Genomic DNA, 22,422 nt, shown 5'->3' with positions numbered 1-22,422 from the left:
AAGAAGCTGCCAACTTCAGCAGAACCTGACAGCAGCTGTACTTGAGAATAGAAAAGTTTCTCCTTTTACATGCATTGGAGCAGGAACATCTTCTATTAGGAATTCCAGTCCTGTTCCCCTGAGCTTCTGTTTCCATACAGACAAAGGGGATCTAAAGCTTAGCTCCAGAAATGCTGATCTTAAGAAGGGTAAGCTTGTGTGAATGAAGTTCAAGGCAAACAAAAAGGGAGAGATGCAACTGAACGTCTGTTACAGGTTATTTGAACAGGAGCACAGGGCAGAACAGGTAAATATAGCATAATGGTAGCCTGATACTTTGCACTTTCCAGTGAACACATACCAGACTAAGGATCGTGAAAAAAGGAAGAATTTTCAGTGAATAGGATTTTGAAGTGTGGATTGTGATTCCTGCTGCTGTTGCAGCACTCCATCTGACCATCAGCAAGTCACTTAAGCCCCATTCTTTCAGTGTTTAATTTTCCCTGTTGTGGGGCATGGGGGAGAGCTGAAAGGAGGGCTGTTATTAAGGATTAGGAGGTGGCATATTATTCTGAGGTGGATACTATAAGGCTGACACCAGCAGCAGATGGCTCCGAGGCCATATGAAGTGCAGTTGCACAAACCGTATGAGCAGACAGCATATGAGAGCAATTCTGCCAGCTGTAACTAGTCTGGGCCTGGAAGAGAGAGCGTTCGTGCAGTGCAGCTAGGGGCCTGGAGCTATGCTGTTCCCTTGAGGCAACGATACCTACCACTGTACGTAAAGCAACTTGATAAAGATACCTTGACACAGGAGTGGCAAAGTATTGAAGTCAGCTGGGACCTGCAGCCCTTTTGGTGGTAAGCAGTAGCAAAACAAGTTCTATAATCTTTCTAGGCTGTTACACTTACTGTATGTACTTGTATGGTTGCCGCCACCTTTCCTGCTCTTGAAGTTGTTCAGTTTCTGTACACCTGGGAGTGAGGCACGTAGCGCTGACAACTTGCTTTGTAGAATCCTGTGCATCTTGTCCAACATGCACTGGAAATCTGTAGCAGAGCAGGCGGCTGAATGCAGGATCCACTCCCTCATCACAGGTTAGGGCTGAAGCAGATGGACTGTTCGTCCCCAAAGTTAAGTCCCTTGCTTCTGCCACATCTGTTGAGGTGCTTGCACTTTGTGTTTGCGGTTTTATTTTTCCTTGGATCTGAGATGAAAGTAGCTTTGAGCAGAAGGGCTGGAATTTCTGCCCGTGGTAATCCCGAGCTACACAGAGTTGGTCCCTGAGGGCCAGTCTCGTTTGTATGGGAGCTCAGTTAAAGATGAGTGAGAAGTTCTGTTCAAGGGAATGGAAAGCCAATGTCTGTGTTTAAAATTGTTAGTAGAGTGTTCCTCCCTACCATGGTGCTGTGTGGCCAGAGCCCTGTTCGATTCATGCAGTAGAAGTAGCACTTGTGCACTTCAGGGTTGGAGTCTAACAACCACCATAGTAAGGTAGAGGAGAGGTTTGAACGCAGTATCTGGATGCAAACTTCATATTGCTGTGAGAGGCAAAACTAAAATTCCATATCCAAGCGTTTCTAGGCAGGAAGGTTTAAAATTATTTTCCTAAAATAATTCCTAAAGACTAAGGTGTTTGAATTGATACAATGCTTGTGTTGCCAACTCAAATCCAAAACCCGTAAGAAGATCCTGGTTTGGGTCTTAGCCCAGAAAAGAAAGCATTTGTGAATTTTGGACAAAATTCTGGACTTCTGAAGAATCTGTATGTGGCATTTTTTCCTTGTTTGGTTTTTTTTTTTTTTAAGAAGATCTAAGTGTTTGAATTTAACTGTTTCTTGTTCTTATGACTACTAAGACTCAAAACCTGTTGGATGTTACAACAACATAGAAAGACGTGTCTGAACCCTGCCCTTTAGGCTAGTTGCCTCAAAGATGTAGTGAAAGGAGCCAGCCATGTGTGGAAAGGAACATGATTAAAATGTTATTTAAAAAAATAATAATAGTTTATAGGTGGATCTGCATGCTCTGACACTGCATATTCATGTCATGCAAACATATGAGGCTTTTTCTAAGAAGCAATGCTGAAGTGCATTCTTGTTTCTAAGCTAGTCTCTGTGTGTGGAGTTGTCTTCATTTGCATGTACTGATGTGACTAGTCACTACTGACTCTCCCACAGGCAGCTTGTAGGGTCATGACCTTGCTCCTATTTAAAGTTTCAGCGGGGAAAGCAACCACAGAGGAGCTTTATGTAGTTTTTAGCAGAGTCTCAGGTCTAGCGTGTGTAGGAGTCTTTTTTTCCCATCCTGTTTTTACTTTTTACACACTCAAATAGAAGTATTAATGTTTTTTCCCCAAAATGCTTGTGTGAAAAAGGCCCACCAAGATTTAGAAGGCAGCTGGCTGGTCCAAAGTAACATCCTAGGGGAAGGGGAGTTGTAGTCAGGTCCCTGTGGTACAGTGATTCAGTGGGAAGATGCTGAGATACCACTTCTGCAGAAGTCCAGTAAGAAGTCATCTTCTTCCTTCTCTGCTTATTATGCTTTATATGGCAATATTTGTATGGGTTAGTTTACCAGTTCTGACTAAATTTGTGGTCTGTAATTAATTCTAAGCTAAGATTCTGGTCTCTTCTTGGCTCAGGTGGGCAAATCTCAGCTGGGTCCCCTTAAATTTAAGAACAGGATCTGTCTTTTACCTTGACCAAACTCAGTTGTTTGCTGGTGGTGTGACCCATAGAGTACATGTTTTTTTGAGACTGTTTCATTTCTTTGAAAAGCTAGTTTGAGCTCAGGCTATCTATCTGCCAGATCCTGAACCCCTGTTCCTGATGTATGATGAGGGCTGTGAAAAGCCTCTTTCTTGCTATCGTATCTCCTGTAAGATATTTGGTTGTGAAAGAGCATTGGCAATAGGTCTGCCAAGTAACATATAAGAATTAGACCTGGTGCCGCTTGCTTTCACCACGAGGCTGAGTACGTTGGTAAAAGAATTAGGCTGTGACAGGACTTCCACTGGCTGCAATTTCCTGCTCTGACAGTTCTGTATGCAAAGGATGAAGTTTGTCCTTCTTGCAGTGGAATATGGTGGGGCATTGATCTGTTCAGATGCCTGCATCCTAGCCTTGAGCTAGAGAGCTGTTCTGCTTCATATATCTTAAGGAATATGAATCATTAAGTAAATTCAAAATGGGAGACTGTCCGAGAGGATTCTATGAGGAAAGCAGTAGAATTTGGATACATGTGGGGAAAAAGCATCGTGTCTTTTTTTTCTTAAGCTGCATGCCTAGTCCCAGGTGGCTGTTACTTTACTGAAAGACTTCCTCGGTTTCCCAGTTCTGTGAATTGCTCCTCAAAGAGCCACAAAATCCTTACCGACACTTGTCATTTTACCCCTTTTTCTTTCAAATCAGCATATGATCCATGAGTGTGTCTAGGCCAGGAAACAATTAATAGCAAGAAAAAGTACTTCCTTGGCTTGCAGGCAGCTCCCAACTTGCTCCTTTCACCAGATTAGTGAGGATTTAGGAGGTGTACATTGTGTGTACGCTAAATCAGTTCTGCAGAAACCACCACATACCATCATCCTGCTCTTATCTCTGAATTCCATGGACAGACAATCTCAGTGGCTCAGCGCAGGCTGGCAGCTTTAGCTTTCCAGTAGGTACTGAAAGCCATGTAAGCGTGGAAATGACAGTGACACAACAGCTAGGATGTTATCTCTGTAGCAAAGTCAAAGGCAGTTTCCATGGTGATGGAGAAGCTCCAGGCCGCTAGTGATGCAGCTGCTGTGTTGGACAGGATCAGTAGCCTTTTTGTATAGAGGCTGCTACAGTAAAGCTTTTATGTGTTGTACCCAGCTCTGGAACATAAAATGGGGTGAGGGGACGATTTGAACTGGCTGAAGTGCATGCTGACCTAAAAAGAAAACAGGAGAAGAAGGGTGAAAATGCTGTAAGTCTTGGAGTAGGCACAAGTGACGGATGTGTATGACAGCTTGAGTGTATTTGATATTCTGGTCAGTACTTTCCTGAGATATTGTGTGCCAAAATTTAATAGCTCCTTCTGAATTTGGTGCAAAAATCAGAATAGGTCTTTTTTTCTATATTGACACTAGAAATTCCCAGGGACTTGAGGAAAGCAGATGATCTTGTGACTTCTGTATCTCAAGCGCTAAAATGTCTTATGATTCACTTGGTCCCTCTTTTGGGTAATAATCTCTCAATACCTCAGCACGGGTATGTGGAATTCATTTTGCACTCTTTCTGCAGGGTCTTACAGCCCGTGCTTGCACTTTGATTATTGCTGGGGCAGCGGGTACAACGTTGTCAGGTTTACATGCTGGAAACACACATTTTGCACTTCTCCTTTGATCTTATACCAACCTGTGCTTTGTGACTGCTGCAGCACATGAGTAGGAATTGCATGTAAAACTCTTCAATTAAAATAATCATTTGATCATTTTGACCCAGACTTTTGGTAGTTTTAAACATTGGTTACTCTCTTCTGAACTAGATGCTAAAAGAGATTTGTATTCTGTCTTTCAGGTGGTGCAGGGGACCGGGAAAAGATGCCTGTCAATCATGAGACTTTCCTGCTTATGGCTAATTCCCAGAATGAAATGGAAGATTGGGTGAAAGCCATCCGACGGGTTATATGGGCTCCATTTGGTGGAGGTATTGCAAATAGCTCACATGCACATAAATTAAAACATTTGCCTCAAGGTAAAACATATTCTTGTGATACTAGGATACGTGTAACACTGTAAAATCACTGAGATGCCTAGATAAGCTCTTGATTGTCTGAAGTGTTTTGTAGCAAGGGGATTGGGTTGATTTTTTTTTTGCCAAGGGATGGAAGGGAACGGGAGTGGAGGGCACATCCAGATTGTATAACTGACTCTCAGTCAGAAATGGGTGAGGATAATAAATATATCCCTATTGTCAGTACTCAGTTTTTTACAACTAATTATGAACTATTCTGTGGACCTTTCTTACCCTTATGGACATAAAGGAGCGTGTCCTTTATGGAGGGCAGATGCCCATCCTTAACCTCTGTACAACCAGAGGCAGCAATGCTTTTCATATAGCTAATGTAGAGCCCAGCTGAGAAGACAAAGCTTCCACTGGCTTCAGTGGGGGTGTAGCCTGAGGAAGAACAACAGGGTCAGGCCGAGTGAACACCTGTAGGATAATACAGCTGTTGACAATTCCTGTACTTAAAATGAACAAAAAGTCCAGACTCTCAGTGTTGATATTGTGCCACAGTCTTCAAATTCTCAAGTCAGTAGATTAGATAGGAGGTGTTTTTGTGGTTTAGCGTAGAGCAAGGCTTCACAGATGTTTTCTTTTGGGTTCACTGTTGGTGACAGCAGCTACTGGCCTGGTACTGGACACTCTACGCTTTGAAGTGCCTTGTGTGCTACTGATGGAGTTCATGCAAATAGTGGTATCGTCCGCAGATAGTGATATCGACCTCTTTTGAGAGGTACAGATAAAAAAGGGACACATTAGGGTTAGGTAATACAATTACTTTTGCTGAAATTAAATTACCAGTTTTCCTGGATCTGGCGGGGTGGGGGAAAGAGGAAGTGACCTTGATGCAATTGAGGGAGGCTCAAAAACCACAACGTCACTAAGAAGGACCTAGTGTTTGTTAGTAACTTTCATCTTGGTGGTTTGTTTTGTTTTTTTTTTTTTTTTTTTTTCTTAAGAGACTTTTACAATTTTGAGTCTGTTGTAGCAGCATTTGGTTTGTCTGGAGGAGATACAGTCTCTACTGATGAAGTAATTTTTTCCTTGGTCCTTCTTTCACTTAGCAGAAAGGGTGTGTGTACAAAAGGTGGCTTGTACCTGATTCTGAGAGCTTGCATGCAATGCTGTTGTGCTGGGGACAGAACAAGACCTTTTCACTAGTAGAAACTGATCTACCATGATTTCTCGTTAAACATGAGTATGTGCTTGTTTTGCTTTCCTTCTGAAGTCCAGTCCGCAGTGAAGGGTCTTTTAGACTCTGAGCTCAGTGCAGGTCCCTGCAGCTCCTCCAACAGAAGTCTCAGAATCTCTGTGGCCATTTGTGGTGGGCCTTACATTGTGTATTTTACAGCTTTACTATGTGCATCAAATAAATACTGTGAAGAAAAAGGAGACATTCAGTCATGACAAATGATACACGCTCCAGCAACAGCCTCCTTCTTTAGGGCATGATGTTTTCTTTAGGGCATTGCTGGTATCAGTGCAAATTTATCTTCTTTTTTGTCAGTGTTCATGTTTTGTCAGTGTCTTGGAATAGTTCTAGAGCAAGCATCTTTTTTTAAGTATTAAAATAATAAATAGTTAAAAATCCTAAGATTTTAAAAACAAAAACATGAGGATGGCGTAAAGGCAGGGATGGATTTCTTTTTTTTTGTTTCTTTATTGGGGCAATATTGTCCTAATTAATCCAGTCTCTTTCTGTACCTCTAAACTTATCTGCAAAGCTATTGGATAGCATTTTGGTTTTTGTTTAAATGAGGCAGATACTCTTACTCTTACATTTGATTTCAGGAACTGGGGCTTTATGAGATATCAAAAAACATAGAATGAAATAATGAGAATGTGGGAGCAGGCAGTGCAGGGGACAATACAGCAGCTGCTCTTTGTTTCTGTTTTCATGTACTGTAGATTTGATCTGGTTCCATCAATGTCAGGGTAAAGGCTGCTTCGGCTGTTGGTGAGAGCTGGCTTAAACCCTGTAGAAGGTTTGTAGGGTTTGTAGAAGGGTTGAAAAGGATTGCAATTGTGTATTGATATTTCCTCTATCTGTGGATAAAAACTGCCTAAGAATACGGATACATCCTGGGCAGTCTGCCCGGCCTGAGCTCCCTGCCTTAATACTCAAATTCATCAGTCTAAATCTAGCTTGGCTATGTCTGCTTTGTAGTCCGAGCTGCATGAACAGATTATTACGCTATGGTTTCATTGCTTCTCTGAACTGACTGAAGTGCTAACTGCTGTCAGGAATGGTCTTTTCCTACCTTGCAACCATGTGTTCCCACCACGTTTCATTCTGCAAATACTAGTTGTTATGCAGCTGTGCAGTAGGAAATCACCTGGCAGGAAAAAAAAAGCGGGGAAGATTAGTTTGTAGCTTGATTGGCTCCCTGGCCCTGCTAACTGCTGGACTAGTAGTCCCAATACGATGAGGACAGTGGTGAGAGCTGATCAGGTGAAGGAGAGATGATGGGGTAGAAGAGGGCATGCTTCTTCATTCTGACTGCAACCCACACATAAATTGGCTTAAAGAAACCATGGAGCTGCATCCTTAGTCTCTTTGCACTTCACAAAGTATTTATAGAAATGTTAATAACTAGGAAATAGTTAAGATGTTCAAACCATTGTTTCCAAATTGTTTTAGCCTGTTTAGGGAAATGATCAAATTTACTAATCCTCCATCAGAATGAGAGCAGGGCAATTTTTCTGTGAGTGAAATCTGAGCTTAGCTCAAATGTAGGAGGACAGTAAACATAGCTGTCTCTGTGTTTTAATTGAATAATTTGAACTCTGCTTTGCTACCACCACTAATTTGAGAGCCAAGTCTTATCTATCGACACGTTTTAATATATGAAGCTAAAGGGATGGGGGGAGGAATTAAAAAGCAGGATTCATTATTAATATGTAAATATCCAGCTCTGGAGAAGGTTGATATGGTGCAAAAATGAATTATGCCAAGATAAAAGAGGAGGCTTAGCCACACTTTAATCTTTGCTGATATATTGAAGAAACATAAATCAAAAAGGTTGAGGGTATCTTCTTACGTGTTGATGCGGGCACATGAACTATGTTTAAAGGTGAACAGCAAAGGCTTCTTAAAATAAAACAGAAAACTCCCCAAAGCTGCTGAGGATCCCAAATTATTAATAGGAGACACATTCAGGCTTAAAAGCCATATGGAATGTGTGCTTTGAAATACACTTCAAATGTGGCCTTAAAATAAAATCCTAGAGTTCCTAAGTCTTTTGAAGACGAGCTGTCTTGTTTATGGGGAAAATAATTTCTAAGAAGTTTCCCTGAGTTTCAGGCTCCTGAATTCTTGAGTCTAGTCCATCTCATTTGGAGCAGAAGATTCTGTAAACTGAGATTTGAGAGTACTCTGTATGTTTTGATTATGTCTTTAGGAATTAAGTTTGTCACAGTGGCTTGATAAAAGTGAGTTTTGAAGCATATTCTGGCAGAGGGTGATTAAAACTGTTCCCCATGATCCTTCTTACCTCCATGATGAACAAATTTTGCTCTGAGTTTACACCACTAAAAGTTTATCTGGAGAGTCCCTCTGTGCCCTACAGTCATGCTGTTCTGCAGTTGCTCTTTAATATGGAGTGCTTGTAGCAGTGTTGTAGCGCTAAATGCAAAGGGTTTGTGGCCATAGGCTTGAGTGAGGGCGAGCCTGACAGTGTCCTCTGAAGGTGGATGAATTGAAAGTGTTGGGTGTAGTGGGGGGGGAGAGGAGGTCATTCCTCATTCTGTACATGTGCAAAGGGGCTTTACTTCTAGTCTGAAGAAATACAGCTACTTTAAGGAAATCCCTTTACATCTGCTCAGCTGTCATTTGGCATGGCTTCCTCATTTTTGTCTTGCATCAGATGTAAAACATAATGTGTTTAGGACTGAATTTTGGGACATGAGGTACAAAAGTTGAGTTTTTTGGTACCTGAGTTGAAAGCCAAGTGGCATAACTCTCTCTTACAGCTTAGTACACGACCAGCACTGCATGGGGACAGAATCATTCTGTGTTAATCCTGTATTATGTTTGTGTTTGTTTTCTTCTGTTTACATATTCTTTCTTGCCATGAGCAGTTCCCTGCTCCTCTGCCAGAAATGCATGTCACAGCCCCTTTCTTTCTCAATTACTTTATCCTAATTTCCCCCCCTCCTCATCCCAGCCTTTCATCAGTTCCTTGTGATGGACAGGAGGTGAAGCAGTTGGAAGGGATGTGCTTCCCTCAGGCAAACATGAAGAGCTTTACCCTTTGGCAAAGTAATTATGCTGAAAGAGCTCCACAAGTGTTTTCTCTATTTAAGAGGAATAGTCACTTTTTAACTGGCGGGCTCTGAAGAAGTGTCCACTGAGGAAGTCACTCTAGTATCATTAATTCCAGTCCACTTATCCATACAGATAAACCGTGATGTGTGGATTCTTTATTCTTCTGCCAGCAAACAGTGCAGAGAATGGTTTTGCTGTCAATCACAGCCCTGTGCAGACCATGTGTTGTTATTAGGGGAGAGCTGCAAACTAGGGGACAAGTCTCTGAATGGTAATCAAAGAATAGCCCTACACAGGCCTAATTAGGGATCCTGTTTTAGATGAGTAAATGTCTTTCAGATGACATGTGTGTGATAGCAAAACATGACTGTTTTGAAAGATAAGATATTGCTGTTAGGTGCATGTCCACCAGGATGCCAGACTGTTTAGGAGCTAGAATATGATGTTAAATCTTGGGAGTCTGTGGTTTAATTTCTCTTCCTGTAAGATGGGGATTTTTCAGTAAGAGAATCATGAGCATAGAATCATGTCAATGAATTTAGGATGCTAAGATACCCCAGTAATGAAGAAGAGAGAGGTGGCTTCTATTATATGCTCAGTGTGAAGACAGAGAGGAGGTTTCTGCTCCCTGTCTTGCTAGAGGGCTCCCCCAGAGTGACAGTCTCAGGTGGGATTCCTGGCTGGGCTAAGAGGAGCCCCTTCACTAGGTGGTGGGGTGGGCTTCCCTCGTGCAGGCTCCCACAGGTGTGTGGGGAGTGGTGCTAGGTGTTTGTTGTGCCTGATATGGGCCGCTATCTCTGCACAGAGACAGCTGGCGCCTCATGCATCTTATCAGTGTTTGCTCTTCAGTGTTGTCTCACACTGGGAGATGGGCCCAACCAAGGGAAGAGGAAGAGAAGGATGATGAGGGTTATGAGTTTAGATATCTGCCCAGGACTACGGGATGCGTGAATCATCTGTGAGGAGGTGCTGGTTAGCCTTAGCCCAGGTAACAGTATGGCAAACAGAGGGCACTTTACACAGAGTAGAACTAAAGTAAGTTTTGAGTGGATCTTGCTGCTGAAACTGCTTACAACAGAGAAAGTTTTAAGATCTGTTTTTGAGATCTGATTAAGTTATTTTTTTCTAGCTTACCTCTGTCAGATATATCTGGGGCTTCTATTACTGCTTTATGACCAACATGTTTTACCATCATGATGCAGCCCTGAGGTAGGGAAGGGCTATTGTCCTCATTTTTCGTAAAGGAGGAATCTGAGGTATTGAGCAATCAAGTAACTTGCCTGAGGTCACAACGATTATCTGTAAAAGAGCCACTCTGAAGACATTGTTCATCAAGGCAAATAGAAGGATCACAACTCTGGACCTCAGGACAGCAGACTTTGGCTTTCTCAGGGATATGCTTGGAAGAATCCCATGGGGTATGGTCCTGGAGAAAAGAGTCCAGGACAGCTCGTTGATTTTCAAGGATTACTTCTTCCAAGCTCAAGAACAGTCCTCCTCCATGTGCAGAAGTGGCGGGAGGCCTGTGTGGACGAACGAGGAGCTCCTGAAAAAACTCAGACCTAAAAAGGAAGCATAAAAGAAGTGGAAGCAGGAACAGGTGACCAAGAAGAATATAGAGAAACTGTCTGAACATGTAGGAATGGACTTAGCAAAGCTAAAGCCCACCTGGAGTTGAATCTGGTGGGGGCTGTAAAGGGCAACAAGAAAGGCTTCTTCAGGCCTATCAACAACAACATCAAGACCAGGAAAAATGTACGCACACTACTGAAAGAAGCAGGAGACTTGATGACAAAGGGCATTAAAAAGGCCAGGGTACTCATTGCCTTCTTTACCCGCAACTCTACTGATAAGATTTGTCTTCATCATTCCCTAGCCCCTGAAGCCAGTGGGAAAGCCTGGAGCAAGGCATACTTCTCCTCAGTAGAGGATGATCAGGCTAAGGAACATCTAAAGAAAATGGATATACCTAAGTCCACGGGACCAGATGGGGATGCATTCACAAGTGCTGAGGGAGCTGGCCAATGTGTGAGGCCACTCTTGATAATCTTTGAAAAGACATGGTGATTGTGGGAGGTCCCTGAAGACTCCTAGCTTCAAGAAGGGCAAGAAGGATGACCTAGGGAACTATGGGCTGGTCAGCCTCACCTCTGTTGCTGGGAAAGGTGATGGAGCAAACAAACCCAGAAATCACTTCCAAACATATTAAGACCAAAAAGGTAACTGGGAGTAGTTAGCATGGATTTATGAAGAGGAAGTCATGCTTGACCAATCCGATAGCTTTCTGTGATGAAATGGTGAATGAGGGGGAACATCAGTGATTATTGTTTGTCTTGCTTTTAGCAAGGCTTTCAACACTGTCTCCTGTAATATCCTCATTTACAAATTCATAAAGCACACTCTAGATAGACAGTGAGGTGTATTGAGAACTGCCTGAACTGCTGCACTCAAAGGATTGTGATCAGCAGCCCAAAATCCATCTGAAGGCCAGTCATTAGTGGTACACCCCAGGGACTGATACAGGGGCCAATACCGTTTAACAGCTTCATTAATGACCTGGATAATGGGACAGAGTACACCCTCAGCAAGCTTCCAGATGATATTGGGAGGAATGGTTGGTGCATTGGATGGTTGTGCCATCATTCAGAGGGACCTCAACAGGCTGGAGAAATGAGTGGACAGGAACCCCATAAAGTTCAACAGTGAGTAATGCAAAGTCCTGAACCTGGGGAGGAATACATCTAGGCAAGAGTACATGCTGGGGGCTGACTGGCTGGAAAGCAGCATTGGAGAGAAGCACCTGGGATGCTGTTGGACAAGTTGAACATGAGTCAGCAGTGCACCCTTTTGGCAAAGAATGCCAGCAAATTCCTGGGCTGCATTAGGACGAGCATTGCCAGCAGGTTCAGGGAGGTGAGCCTTCCCCTCAACACTGCTAAGACCACATCAGGTGTGCTCTGTCCAGTTCTGGGCTCTCCTGGACAACAAGGATGTTGGCTTACTGGAGCGAGGCCAATGAAAGGCCCCTAAGATGATTAAAGGATTGTGGTAAGTGAAATACTAAGAGAGGCTAAGAAGGCTGGGATTATTTATCCTTGAGAAGAGAAGGTTCAGAGTGCATCTTATCAGTATGTGTAAATACTTGATGGAAGGGTGTAAAACTAAAAGCAAAACTAGTTTCAAGGGCAAAAGGTGTTCCTTAATGAGTTTTGAAGATCATACCTTTAGAAGTCAGATGGCTGCTCCACTTCCATGTAAAATTAATAACTTTCACATCTTTTTAGTTCACTCCTTGTGTATATTTCACCTTTAAAACTGGTGGCTAAAAGCTTTAAGTGACATTCAGTACCAGTGCCCAAGCTTATCTGGGCTCTGAGTGGAGACTATGCAGTAGCATGGTCATCCCAGAGTAGAAATGGGTATTCTTGGGGTACTGTGTCAGTGCTTGTGCAGTCAGAGGGGCAAGTCCTCTGCTACTGGTTTCAGAAACTTCAGGCAGCAGCATGATTTCTGCACTGTAATGCCGTTCCAGTGGCTTCTGAAGGATGATGCAGTTTGGCATGAGGTGAATGAATTGGTAATAAATACTTTGTCTGTTAATGTGGGCAGTCCTGGGCACCAAAGAGCAGGCATCCAGAGCTGGGGAATGACAGGCAGCTGAGCAAGAATCCATCTTGGTGCCTCTGCTCAACTAGATAACAGAGAAAAACTAAAAATAGAAATGGCTTCTATACATTTGCAGGTGAGCAGGGTAAAGATTTTCATGGGATCTGCTTGATGAAATGTCTTTTCGTTGGGAAATGCTGATTTGATAAAATGAAACGTCACATGGGAATATTCATATTTATATTTGCATGAAATCTGTGCTGGGAAAGGTTTTTCAAGCTCAGGGTAGAATTTTTAATACAAGCTCTGCCCTGAATTGGTCTTGTATTCCACAGGTTGTATAAGCAATTAAGATGTAAAATCTATCCAATTTAAGCCCTTTGAAAAAGGGTCTTGGAAAAGAGAAGATTGCAGGAAGGTCTGATGGATAAAATTACAAATGTAAGGAAGAATTGAACAGTGCAGTTATGAGGTTCCAGCCAAGAAAAAAAGTGTTTCATGCAGTGCACAATTAAGTTAGGAAACTCATTGTCACAAGATGTTGTGGAAACAAAAATAATAAATGGATTCAAAATAGAATTAGATGGGTTTGTAGGAGGTACATCAATCCGGGCTATCAAAGAAAAACTTCTGGAGGGAGCCATTACCTTCATTGCTAAGAGCAATCCAGCTTTAGGTAAAATATGGTGGGGATTGAGCTTGCTTGAGTTTTGAAGAGGAAAACAGATTGTTGGTGGCTACTGCCTGTAGCACACAGTCTGATCAGTACCACCTCCTACACTGGATTTCTTAGTGAGAGAGGAAAACAGATTGTTGGTGGCTACTGCCTGTAGCACACAGTCTGATCAGTACCACCTCCTACACTGGATTTCTTAGTGAGACTATTCCTGTAATCATTAGATTCATGCTTGATGTTTGAAAGCTGACAGTCTTTAAAACACTGATGGTTCTCACTGCACGTCCTGGCAGTGTATGATTAATGGGACAAACATGTTCCTGTGGTGTTTCTCAGCTTGCAGGCAAGTATTTTAATTTCTCTGTATTAGTCCTTTGATGAATGTTATGAGGATATGTGCTTACTGAAGGGCAATGGTAATCTGCTCCTTGCGAGTTGCAATTTTAACCATTTAGGAGCTGAGAACAAAGAAATTCATCCTGTCTCTCTTTTCCTGTTTCCTTTCTAAAGATTACCCTTCTACCGCCCACAGTTGCTCCTTTTTATTTCTCTTCCATCATCACGTAATCTGTCTTGCAATTTCTCCTTCCTACCTTCTGAGATGCAGGTCAGGGAAGGGAACTTTCAGCCCTTGACGACTTCTAGAAATGTTCCTGAAAGGCTAGCAGATTTACTGAAATGTTTCATCTGTTTTATAAATTGGAGCTAAATGCCATCCCCTCTCCAAGCACAGCCAGTCAGGTTCAGCTGTTGCTAGAACTTAGACCATGACCTTGTGCTTAAGTGGTGAAGGTACAAGTTATGTTTTATGTTGACTGAGGATTTTAGTTGGATAGTGGAGGATAAAGGTAAATGTGTGGGAATTAGCTAACAGATTTTCAGGACTGATTGAGTTTGAGGAAGCAACAAAGTGAAACCATATAAAATCTACCTGGTAGTGAGTTTTACAATTGCAGGTTACATATTGACAGAGGTATTTATGATGAAGTTTGATTTGGATAAGCACCCATGTGTGCAATGTTGATCCTGTCCGCTTCTTGGTGACTGATTGTGCTTAAGTTATCAGCTCCTTAGGCTTTGGATATGAGAAGGCTTGAGGACATAAGCTTGTTCAGTTTAATGAATGGATAAAGGGGGCTGGTCTTCTAAATTTTGGTTGTGAATCTAGATCACAGGCCCTGCCAGGTTCCAGGTGCCTCATTTCATTTGTACTAGAGAAGAGAATCAGCAACAGGTTTCAGACTCGCTGATACTTGCATTTGAACGCACGAGACGCTGGTGGCAACAGTTATACTATATCATAACTATTTTTTACTTACTAACACCCAGAATTTTTGTAGAACTTACCTGTGCAGGGCATCAACGTGCAGCACGCTTGAAAGAGAAGATCTGCTGTTCAGATGCTTTTTACAGACATAGCTTCAGTCAAGTCTGTGGAAGCTATCTACTAAATGTAGACAGGCATGTACAAGAGTCAGTAAATAAGAAGTTCTGTAAAAGATGTTCTTATGTTGTGGGGAGAATGCAAGTTTTACAGGGCACGTTTGTCCAGATCACTGCTTGCTAAAAGGCATTTTTTTGTTCCTCTTGATGTTTTGTTCTCTAAATGCTTCTTGCCTTTGTTTAGAGAGAAATAGACCAATAGACACAGGGGTTTGGCTCTGGATTCAGAATGCTGTGGTTAAGTGATGTTTAGGTCTGTTTATCATCATTTCTCTGTAAGCAAACAGTTATATCTCAATTTAGAGCATAAACTGGTCAGAGTCCATGGCAGGGTAATTTACAGTGCCGCTCAGTCAGTTCCTTTCCTGACGTATTTTAGGAGATGGGAAGACACCTCACACAGGTTAGGCTGTGTGTGTGATAGAAAAATGAACATACCTACTTGCTAACCTTTTAACCCAGGGTGAACTGGTTTATCTGTCAGTAAGCAGAATCCTGTTTATCCTCAAAAGATTTAATTTTTCCAGTAAAGGTTGAGACCTCAGCCAGGGGGAGCTGGGGAGGGGTGTGGGGACATAATTTTGTTCAGAGAAGGGTCTGTCTAAAGTGTTTGGAGAAGGAGGAAAGTGGAAGGGACATTTTCTGTACAGGGGACATACTGTTGAAGTCTTTTCTGCGGGGCTCAGCCCTGTGACAGATCACCTGTAGCCGTTTCACTGACAGCTTTCAGCATATACAGGGAGATGTTCAAGTGCACATGTTTGCCTGGCTTAAAAAATGCATCTGTAACAAGGCTCAACTTACTTGAAAATAAGGGAACTTCAGCTCTGATTCTAACTTTGATATTAGGCCCTTTCTGTACAAATAGATGAAGCAATTTCCTAGATCTGAGCTCCCTCAGACAGGTCTGCTTGAGTATACCTGTACGTTAGCTAATACTCTGTGTAAGCCAGTGTCTAAAAATACCTGCACCCTATGGGCACTTGCTAGAGCTGTGCAAGCCAACAAGTTTGCTCACAATCGGAGATGAGGAGGAATATTTTCTGAGTTCATGCAAGTTCACCATTCCTGTCTGTTGCAACCAGATTCAAGACTGAATTTGACCCGAGTTAGATGCCAAGCCTTGAGACATGCCTGGATTTTCAGAGGTTGTGTGAGCTTTAGTGAACTTACAGCCAGGCTTGTAGTGACATGTAGGGGCAGGATGCTTTCTCCCTGTTCTGGTACCTGCAGCAGAATAACTGCAGTGGTGCTAGCTCATGAGAGCATTACTGGGACTCTCTCCATACAAGGAGACCAGGAAAGAAAATGTCTCCAGTTCCCCAGCAGCCAGATCATGTGAGATTTACTTGGTAAATGCTTTTAAAAACCTAAGTTGTTCTTTACGAAAATGAGAGCCACCAGTGTTAAACTTCTCTACAGCTAAACAAATTCACACCAATGCAGAAAGGGGGAGTTCAGTTCTCCATTACCCCTTCTCTCCTTGGCACACGTGTACAGGGAGATCTCCGGGTTAAAATTGTGATGGTAATTTATATGCAAGGTGGCCAGCTCTCTGGTTTTCATTGCTATTCTTGTAGTATCAAGTATACTGCTGGAGTCTGCAGCCCCTGAAATCCATTGATTATGTGTGAATCTTGGATTTCATTTTTGAGAAACGTGGTTACCAGACAAAGTGTGACCTGGAAATTCAAAACACAGAAGACAAATTAAATATATGTATATATACACATAGTGATTTTTATTCCAGTCTCATCATATTCTGTGGTCTAAGTTATGATTTTTAACACAATACTTTTAAGCGGCTTGAGAATTGTTTTACATAAGGAGATAGGTGATGACTGGGGAGTGTGTAGATACGCAGCACAATGTTTCGTTCTTCTCACAGAACGACTATAGCTGCAGAGTTGCCATGTGCAGGGAAAAACACTGAAGAAGCTGCCATTTTATGTTTTAGTTGTGATGCTCATGTGAGCAAGCATGCGCTCCTTCTGCTTTTTTCTCTCACCAGAGAGCTGTGTTTGCTCTTTATTTGGAGTTTACATCGTCTTTGTCATCTCTTATACAACTGACGGTTTTATAAGCTATGCTGAAGTCTAATCAGGCTTTGAGTCATGCTGTGTCCTTGGCCACAGAGAGGCTGTGAATTTCACGGGTTAATTATACTTTGGGTATAACAATATCCATGTGAAACAACTGACTTTCTATTTCATTGGGTACCTCCTTGTTCTTATGTTTTGAGAGATGGAAAACAGAAATGGAGAAGTGAATGGAAGAATAAAAGTCTGCATTTGCTATCTTCTGGACTCCGAGCCAAAACATTGAGTACCAGGCTCCATAATGTTATTTGCAGATGTGACGCATTTTAAGGCATTCTTCCAGGGAATAGTGCTAAAAATCCTGGTGGTGTCTCAGCCATTCATAAGAGAATTGGTCCTGCTCGCCAGTTAGCACTGTGGGCAGGCTCTCTCTAACCTGCTGTGTTCACCACACGAGAAGAGAGGATAATAAAAGGGTGAAGAATACTCAGGATCTCATTTGTACTTTCTGTTTAAGGATCTCCATCACTTTCCAAATATTCTTTAGTGGGCTTTAAATACTGTCTAGTGTATTGTCTGGGCTTCTGGTGTGTAGCTGTGCAATACCTTGCTACTCAAAGTATACCTTACTACCTTGCCATTCAAGAACTGGAGGTTTTGATCCTGGTACTGCCTTCACCTGTGGTGGTAGATAGTAACTTCTTCGGAAAATTTTTTTGATCAAAACAGAGAATGTCAAGACAGAGTTTGATCTCAAGTTTCCTGAGTTGTGGGATAACACTGTCTCAGTGGCTGGAATGTCAGAGCTTGACTATTGAGTCACTATCTTCTTGGACATGTGTGTTCAAACTGAGCCTCAGTGTAGCTAAGAAAGTGGTGGGCCACTAAGTTCAGATGAGTGTGGTCTATACAGTGACCACAGACATGATATTTTAGTAACAGAAGCAGATGAGCAGCTGCAGACAGGGATAACACTTTTCTTTCCTGCAGAGGGAGATGTAGTTAGCCAAACTTGATGAAATTCCCCAGAAGCTTGGTGCAAAGGTTTTGGGTAGTGACTGCTGCAGACCTGCAGTCATATGAGTGCATTTTGTAAATGGGACGGAGGGCTGACCTCTGTATAAGTGCATGGGGCTTCTCACCTTGAGAGCAGGAACCAAGGGGGTGAATGTTTTCCTGCAGGTACGTCCTGGGGATTGGTTCACATGTAAGGAGCTTGTAGTTCCTCCCCCTACCAGTTACTCAGCTGAGCTATTCATCATCAGGCAACTTTTCTCTAAAGGGCTAAAGGAGAGGCTGTAGGCACAAAAAAAGCTGCACAGATCAAAGACAGTAGCTTTTCCTAAGCTGTGTAAAACTTCCCAATGTGTCCCAGAGCTGTGGAGATACTCTCAGAGCACGCTAAGGCTGAGGTGGGGGGATATTCCCCTCCAAAATGAGGTTTCTGCTTCTGGTGCTTTGCGAGCAGATGAGGTTGCCTGCAGCAGAACTAACATTGCCTGTATCAGGAAGAGATCCAGAGCGTGGCATGCAGACAGCAACTGTTGCTCAGCTTTTCCAGCTATCTAGAATAGATCTGACAAGCAATTAGAGCATGAATATATTACAGAGCCGATGGGGGATGCCTTTGTTAAAACTTGTGACCCATACTTAGCTGCTGTTTACATTGGCGGCAGCTTCGAGGGTGGGCAAGACCCTACCTGCCTGTCTTTCTCCTCTCTCCTTTCCCGTGTGGAGGGAGCCGGGGAGCTCTGCATCTCATTGGATATTTCAAATGCTTTCTGCACAAGTCATAATTAATGCCGAGTTGCGGAGCTAAGACCAGATGTGCTGCCGAGATTATCTCCCAGGGCAGATCGGCTGCTCTCCGCTCTGTAGCGCTGGGTGAATGGAAAGCTGCCAGTGCTGGGACTCAGAATGTGTCTGATGCCTGAAGTCAGGACTTTCTTTCTCTGCCGCTCCTGCTGTCTGACACTGCCTGGTTTCTGCTTGAAGCTCAGCGCCTGTCATGTAGCAGAGTGCTGCACAAGAACGAGAGGTATGAGATGATTTTCCAGAGTTTAGATTTGTTATGGTTTTCTTTTCCTAGAGCAAGAGCAGATATTTGTGCTTAGCCTCAGACAGAAGCTAAGAATCTAAAAAAGGAACTGGCTTTACAAAGCGGGGAAGAGTGGGAAGGGCTCAGTCTATAGCCAAAAATACTACCAGATGCCAAGCTAACATTTAAAGATAGTTCTGGGGAGGTGTGGTTTTTTTTGCTTTTACATAGAACGTTTAAATGGATTTATGTGGATGAGAGCAATCGGCACCCAGTACATGGAGGCTGATTTTTGTGGGGAATGGGGTCAGAAGATGCTAAGTTCTACCACAGACCCATTTGTGTTACTTTATCAATTTCTCTTTGTTCCTAATCTGTTGCTTCCTTTCCTTTCCCCCATTCTTGCATGCTTTGTCTGGCTGGATTGTTTAGTTGTTAGGGACTATCTTTTCTTAGGCATGTACAGCTCCTAACGTGGAACTCTTTTTCAGTTGCTGCTACAGTAATTCGCATAGTGTATGCTTGGGTGGGCTAGGGGAGGGGAAACAAGAGTTATGGGTTTGTGTGTGTTTTGTGCTGTGGAAGCATATGCATTTCTGAATGTCCGCCCATGATTTTTTCTCAGTCCTTTCATGTGTGAGAGGGACAGATAAATGGGAGCCTAAGCATGAATGTGGGAAGGTAAAAGCAGACGCTTACCTGTGCAGGTAAGCACGTACACAGTCTTTACATCCATAAACCGCCTGTCTGTGAGGCACCACATGCATGCGCGGGTGTATGTACTGCTGTATAGCAGCATCCAGGTGTGTGCCTGATTATCTTCCCACACATCTTTTAACGTGTGTGTACTAAGCTGTTCGTACAGCTGATGTAGGTGTGTCTGGACTTTTCCCACTTTAAGCACATACGGAGTCCTCAGTCCTCCGCACAAAGAAAACGTACTCAAAAACTGACTTTATTATCTCTGTCTTTAGTTTATTTTGGTTGAAATCAGAGCTCTGATGAGGAAAAATGAAGCAGGGAGCATATATTTTCCTGCCCACTGCATGTCTGGACAGCATAGCTGAATGTATAGGCTTTGTATGCCTGGAGCTGGTGGGTGAGCTATTCAGGCCAGGACAGAGAGCCTGTCTGTGTCTTAGTCAGTACATCATTCCTGGCTCGCTTTTTCCACAAAGAGCCACCTAAATCTTTAAAGAACAGAGGCAGTTTGTTGGAGTAGAGGAAGGAAATTCTGTAGTTCTGCTAGCCCATTTTTTTAGTATCTCTTGAATCTTTCTGAGATTAAGGATGTGGTCCCAGGCATGCTGTTTTTTTTTTTTCTCCTTTGAAACCAAACAAAAGGGCCTAGCTATAGATAAGGGCATGACAAGGAAAGTTAACCCTTGGGTTGCTAGTACCTTTTGGCTTTATTTCCAGCCTAACTCTGTCTGGGACTGTGACTGGATGGTACTGACTCCCCTTCTTCTGAATGAAAAGAAAGACTTTAATGTCTTCCAGCAGGATCATCAAATGGAGTGAAGCGTTGCCAAGTTCAGTCTGAGCTGCAGGCCCCAGTGATTAAAAACAGGCCTGTGCCTTGAGGAGCCGCGGATGAGGCTGTGTGTCACTGGCTCCACATTAGCTTTTCCTTGCAAGGCAGGGCAGTCCCTGTCCAGCCCGGGGATGCTGTCATATCCCGGTGGTTTCAGTACAAGCCCTTCTGAGACCTAGCTGAAGTGAGATGAGCTTTACAGAGCTAGCAGGACACCGCCTTCTCAGTCTGCCCTGTTTGGCCCTGGGAGACTGAAGTAGGTGCGTCTGCTATGTCTCTTGCTAGTGTAGCTGTGAGAGTCCTAGCAGTAATTTTCCCGAGGGTAGGCTTCACATCAGGGCCCCCCAGCAGATGCCCAAGTGGAAGGCTTCTGTGAGCCCAGAATTGTCAGCAGCTCCAACTTGTCTGTGACAGTCCCTTTCCAGCCACACTCCAAAGATAGCTCTTAGCTTGCTCCTTCTCTGAACCCTAAGAATAATTTCCTTTTCTAAGCCATGGAGAAGCTCAACAGCCATCTCACAGGTGAATGATTTCTCCAAGGCTAATTTTCCAGCCCCACTGTAACTGCAGCTCTGTGCTTTCTTTCTGTAAACCCCAACCCTAATGCTCTTACTGCCAAAAGACTTGGCCTGAGAGCAGTCTTTCTTCTGAGCAGTGGCTTGAGGGGTCCTTGTCTATGGCTCAGCAAAAAAAAATAGAGCTAGGATAGAGAGAAAGAAAAAGCATAGAGTTGCAGTGTAATTTGGGCTGCAAAGGGACAGCTGCAGTTACCAACAGACTTGGCTTTGGCAAAATATTTTGTCTGTGCAATGCTTGGTGACCTTTTCTATCCCTTCGATGGAAAATTAGGGTTCAGGGAAAGAGAAAACATAGATCTACAATTGGGCTGGAATGGGGCTGCCAGACCAATGTGGGAGGCAGCCAAGAGAGCTGGGCTGGGAGAAGTCTTTCACCCTGTCAATGGTTTCAGGGTCTTTTCTTCCTCTCTGCAAAGAAATTACCTTTGAGGGCCATGTGATCTCACCTGTGCAGCCCTTCAGCACACACTGTCACACAAGGAGAAACCCACACTTATGCCAGCTCCTTTTACTCATCATGTGATAGGTAGACCAGCCTCATCCTCAGTCGGGTCGGTCTTGGTTTTATGGCTGTTTTTTCTTGTTACCCATTTGAAATGGTGTGGAGGGAGGCGAGCAGTATTGCAGTAGAAGAATATTATAGTGCCTTTGTTTCCTCCAAAGATTGCTGTTTCCATCCAGGAGAAAAAGGTGTTACCAACCTCCATGCCTGAGAAGGGGGAAAGACAAGGTCCCCAGCATCTGGTTCTGCAGTAGACACCCACAGTAATGTTAATACTGCACTTGTGAAACTTCCATCTGCTGCCCCTTCTGAATCTCAAAGCAGGTCTATCTCTATCTGTTATCTTAGCATCACATTCCTTAACCTCTGTGTCAGCGGTCTCTGTTTGGCTGCAGTCAACTTGTTACCTGGGAGTCACTGAGGGGTTGATTGTACCTATAGAAAGCTATTGCTGCTGTGATCCAAGTTGACTGTAAAGGCAAGAACTGATGTTGCCTGACATGTATTAGAACATGTTGCTGACCACAGAGCAGCTAAGGCTAGGGAAAAATAGGCAAAGCTTCACACTGCAAGTAGAGATTATGTTATGCATGCAGTTGTTCTGTGTATGCTTGTATATGTGTGTGTCTGACACTGCCTTTGTCCTTGCTCTGAGTTAAGTCTAGAACACCAGAACATGAGCTTCTGGAAAAACATTAGCTCTGTGCTCTATACCTGGGGAATGCAGAGCATTTACCTCTTTCCCAGAGCCTTCTCTAGACAGGCCCTCTAGGAAAAAGGGCTGATTCAACAAGTAGAGATTTGAGAAAACAGGGCTATTATCCTGTAATTGCCCTGACATCTACCGCAGCCTGACCTCCCTAAACCTATATGTCTTGCATCTAGAAGAATGAATACCATGTATCATTTTAAGGAAATAGATGGGTCTGGTGGGAGGAAGCCTGGCTCAGAGATTGATGTTAGGATATGGAGTTTTTTTGTCTCTAAGGTGCACAGCTCGGGGTC

At 43.2% G+C, this 22,422-nt stretch overlaps 1 protein-coding gene across 5 annotated transcripts in view; it reads left to right on the top strand.

Moving 5' to 3' along the window:
- The window catches only part of ARHGAP22 (Rho GTPase activating protein 22), a 157,590-nt gene that overhangs the window by 112,766 nt on the left and 22,402 nt on the right, over positions 1–22,422 (top strand). For 3 of the 5 annotated variants that reach the window (XM_054204705.1, XM_054204707.1, XM_054204708.1), the window contains one exon: positions 4,528–4,704. In XM_054204705.1, the coding sequence (XP_054060680.1) occupies positions 4,528–4,704 (177 nt within the window). Of the gene's footprint in view, positions 1–4,527; positions 4,705–18,629; positions 18,804–22,422 lie in introns of those variants that run through there. The other 2 variants (XM_054204706.1, XM_054204709.1) reach the window with 2 other exon arrangements.

The sequence above is a fragment of the Rissa tridactyla genome, chromosome 6 (assembly GCF_028500815.1).
Source record: "Rissa tridactyla isolate bRisTri1 chromosome 6, bRisTri1.patW.cur.20221130, whole genome shotgun sequence".
Classification (NCBI taxonomy): Eukaryota; Metazoa; Chordata; class Aves; order Charadriiformes; family Laridae; genus Rissa; species Rissa tridactyla.
Note: the sequence above shows the minus strand (reverse complement) of the source record. Positions and strands in the feature narration are given on the sequence as shown.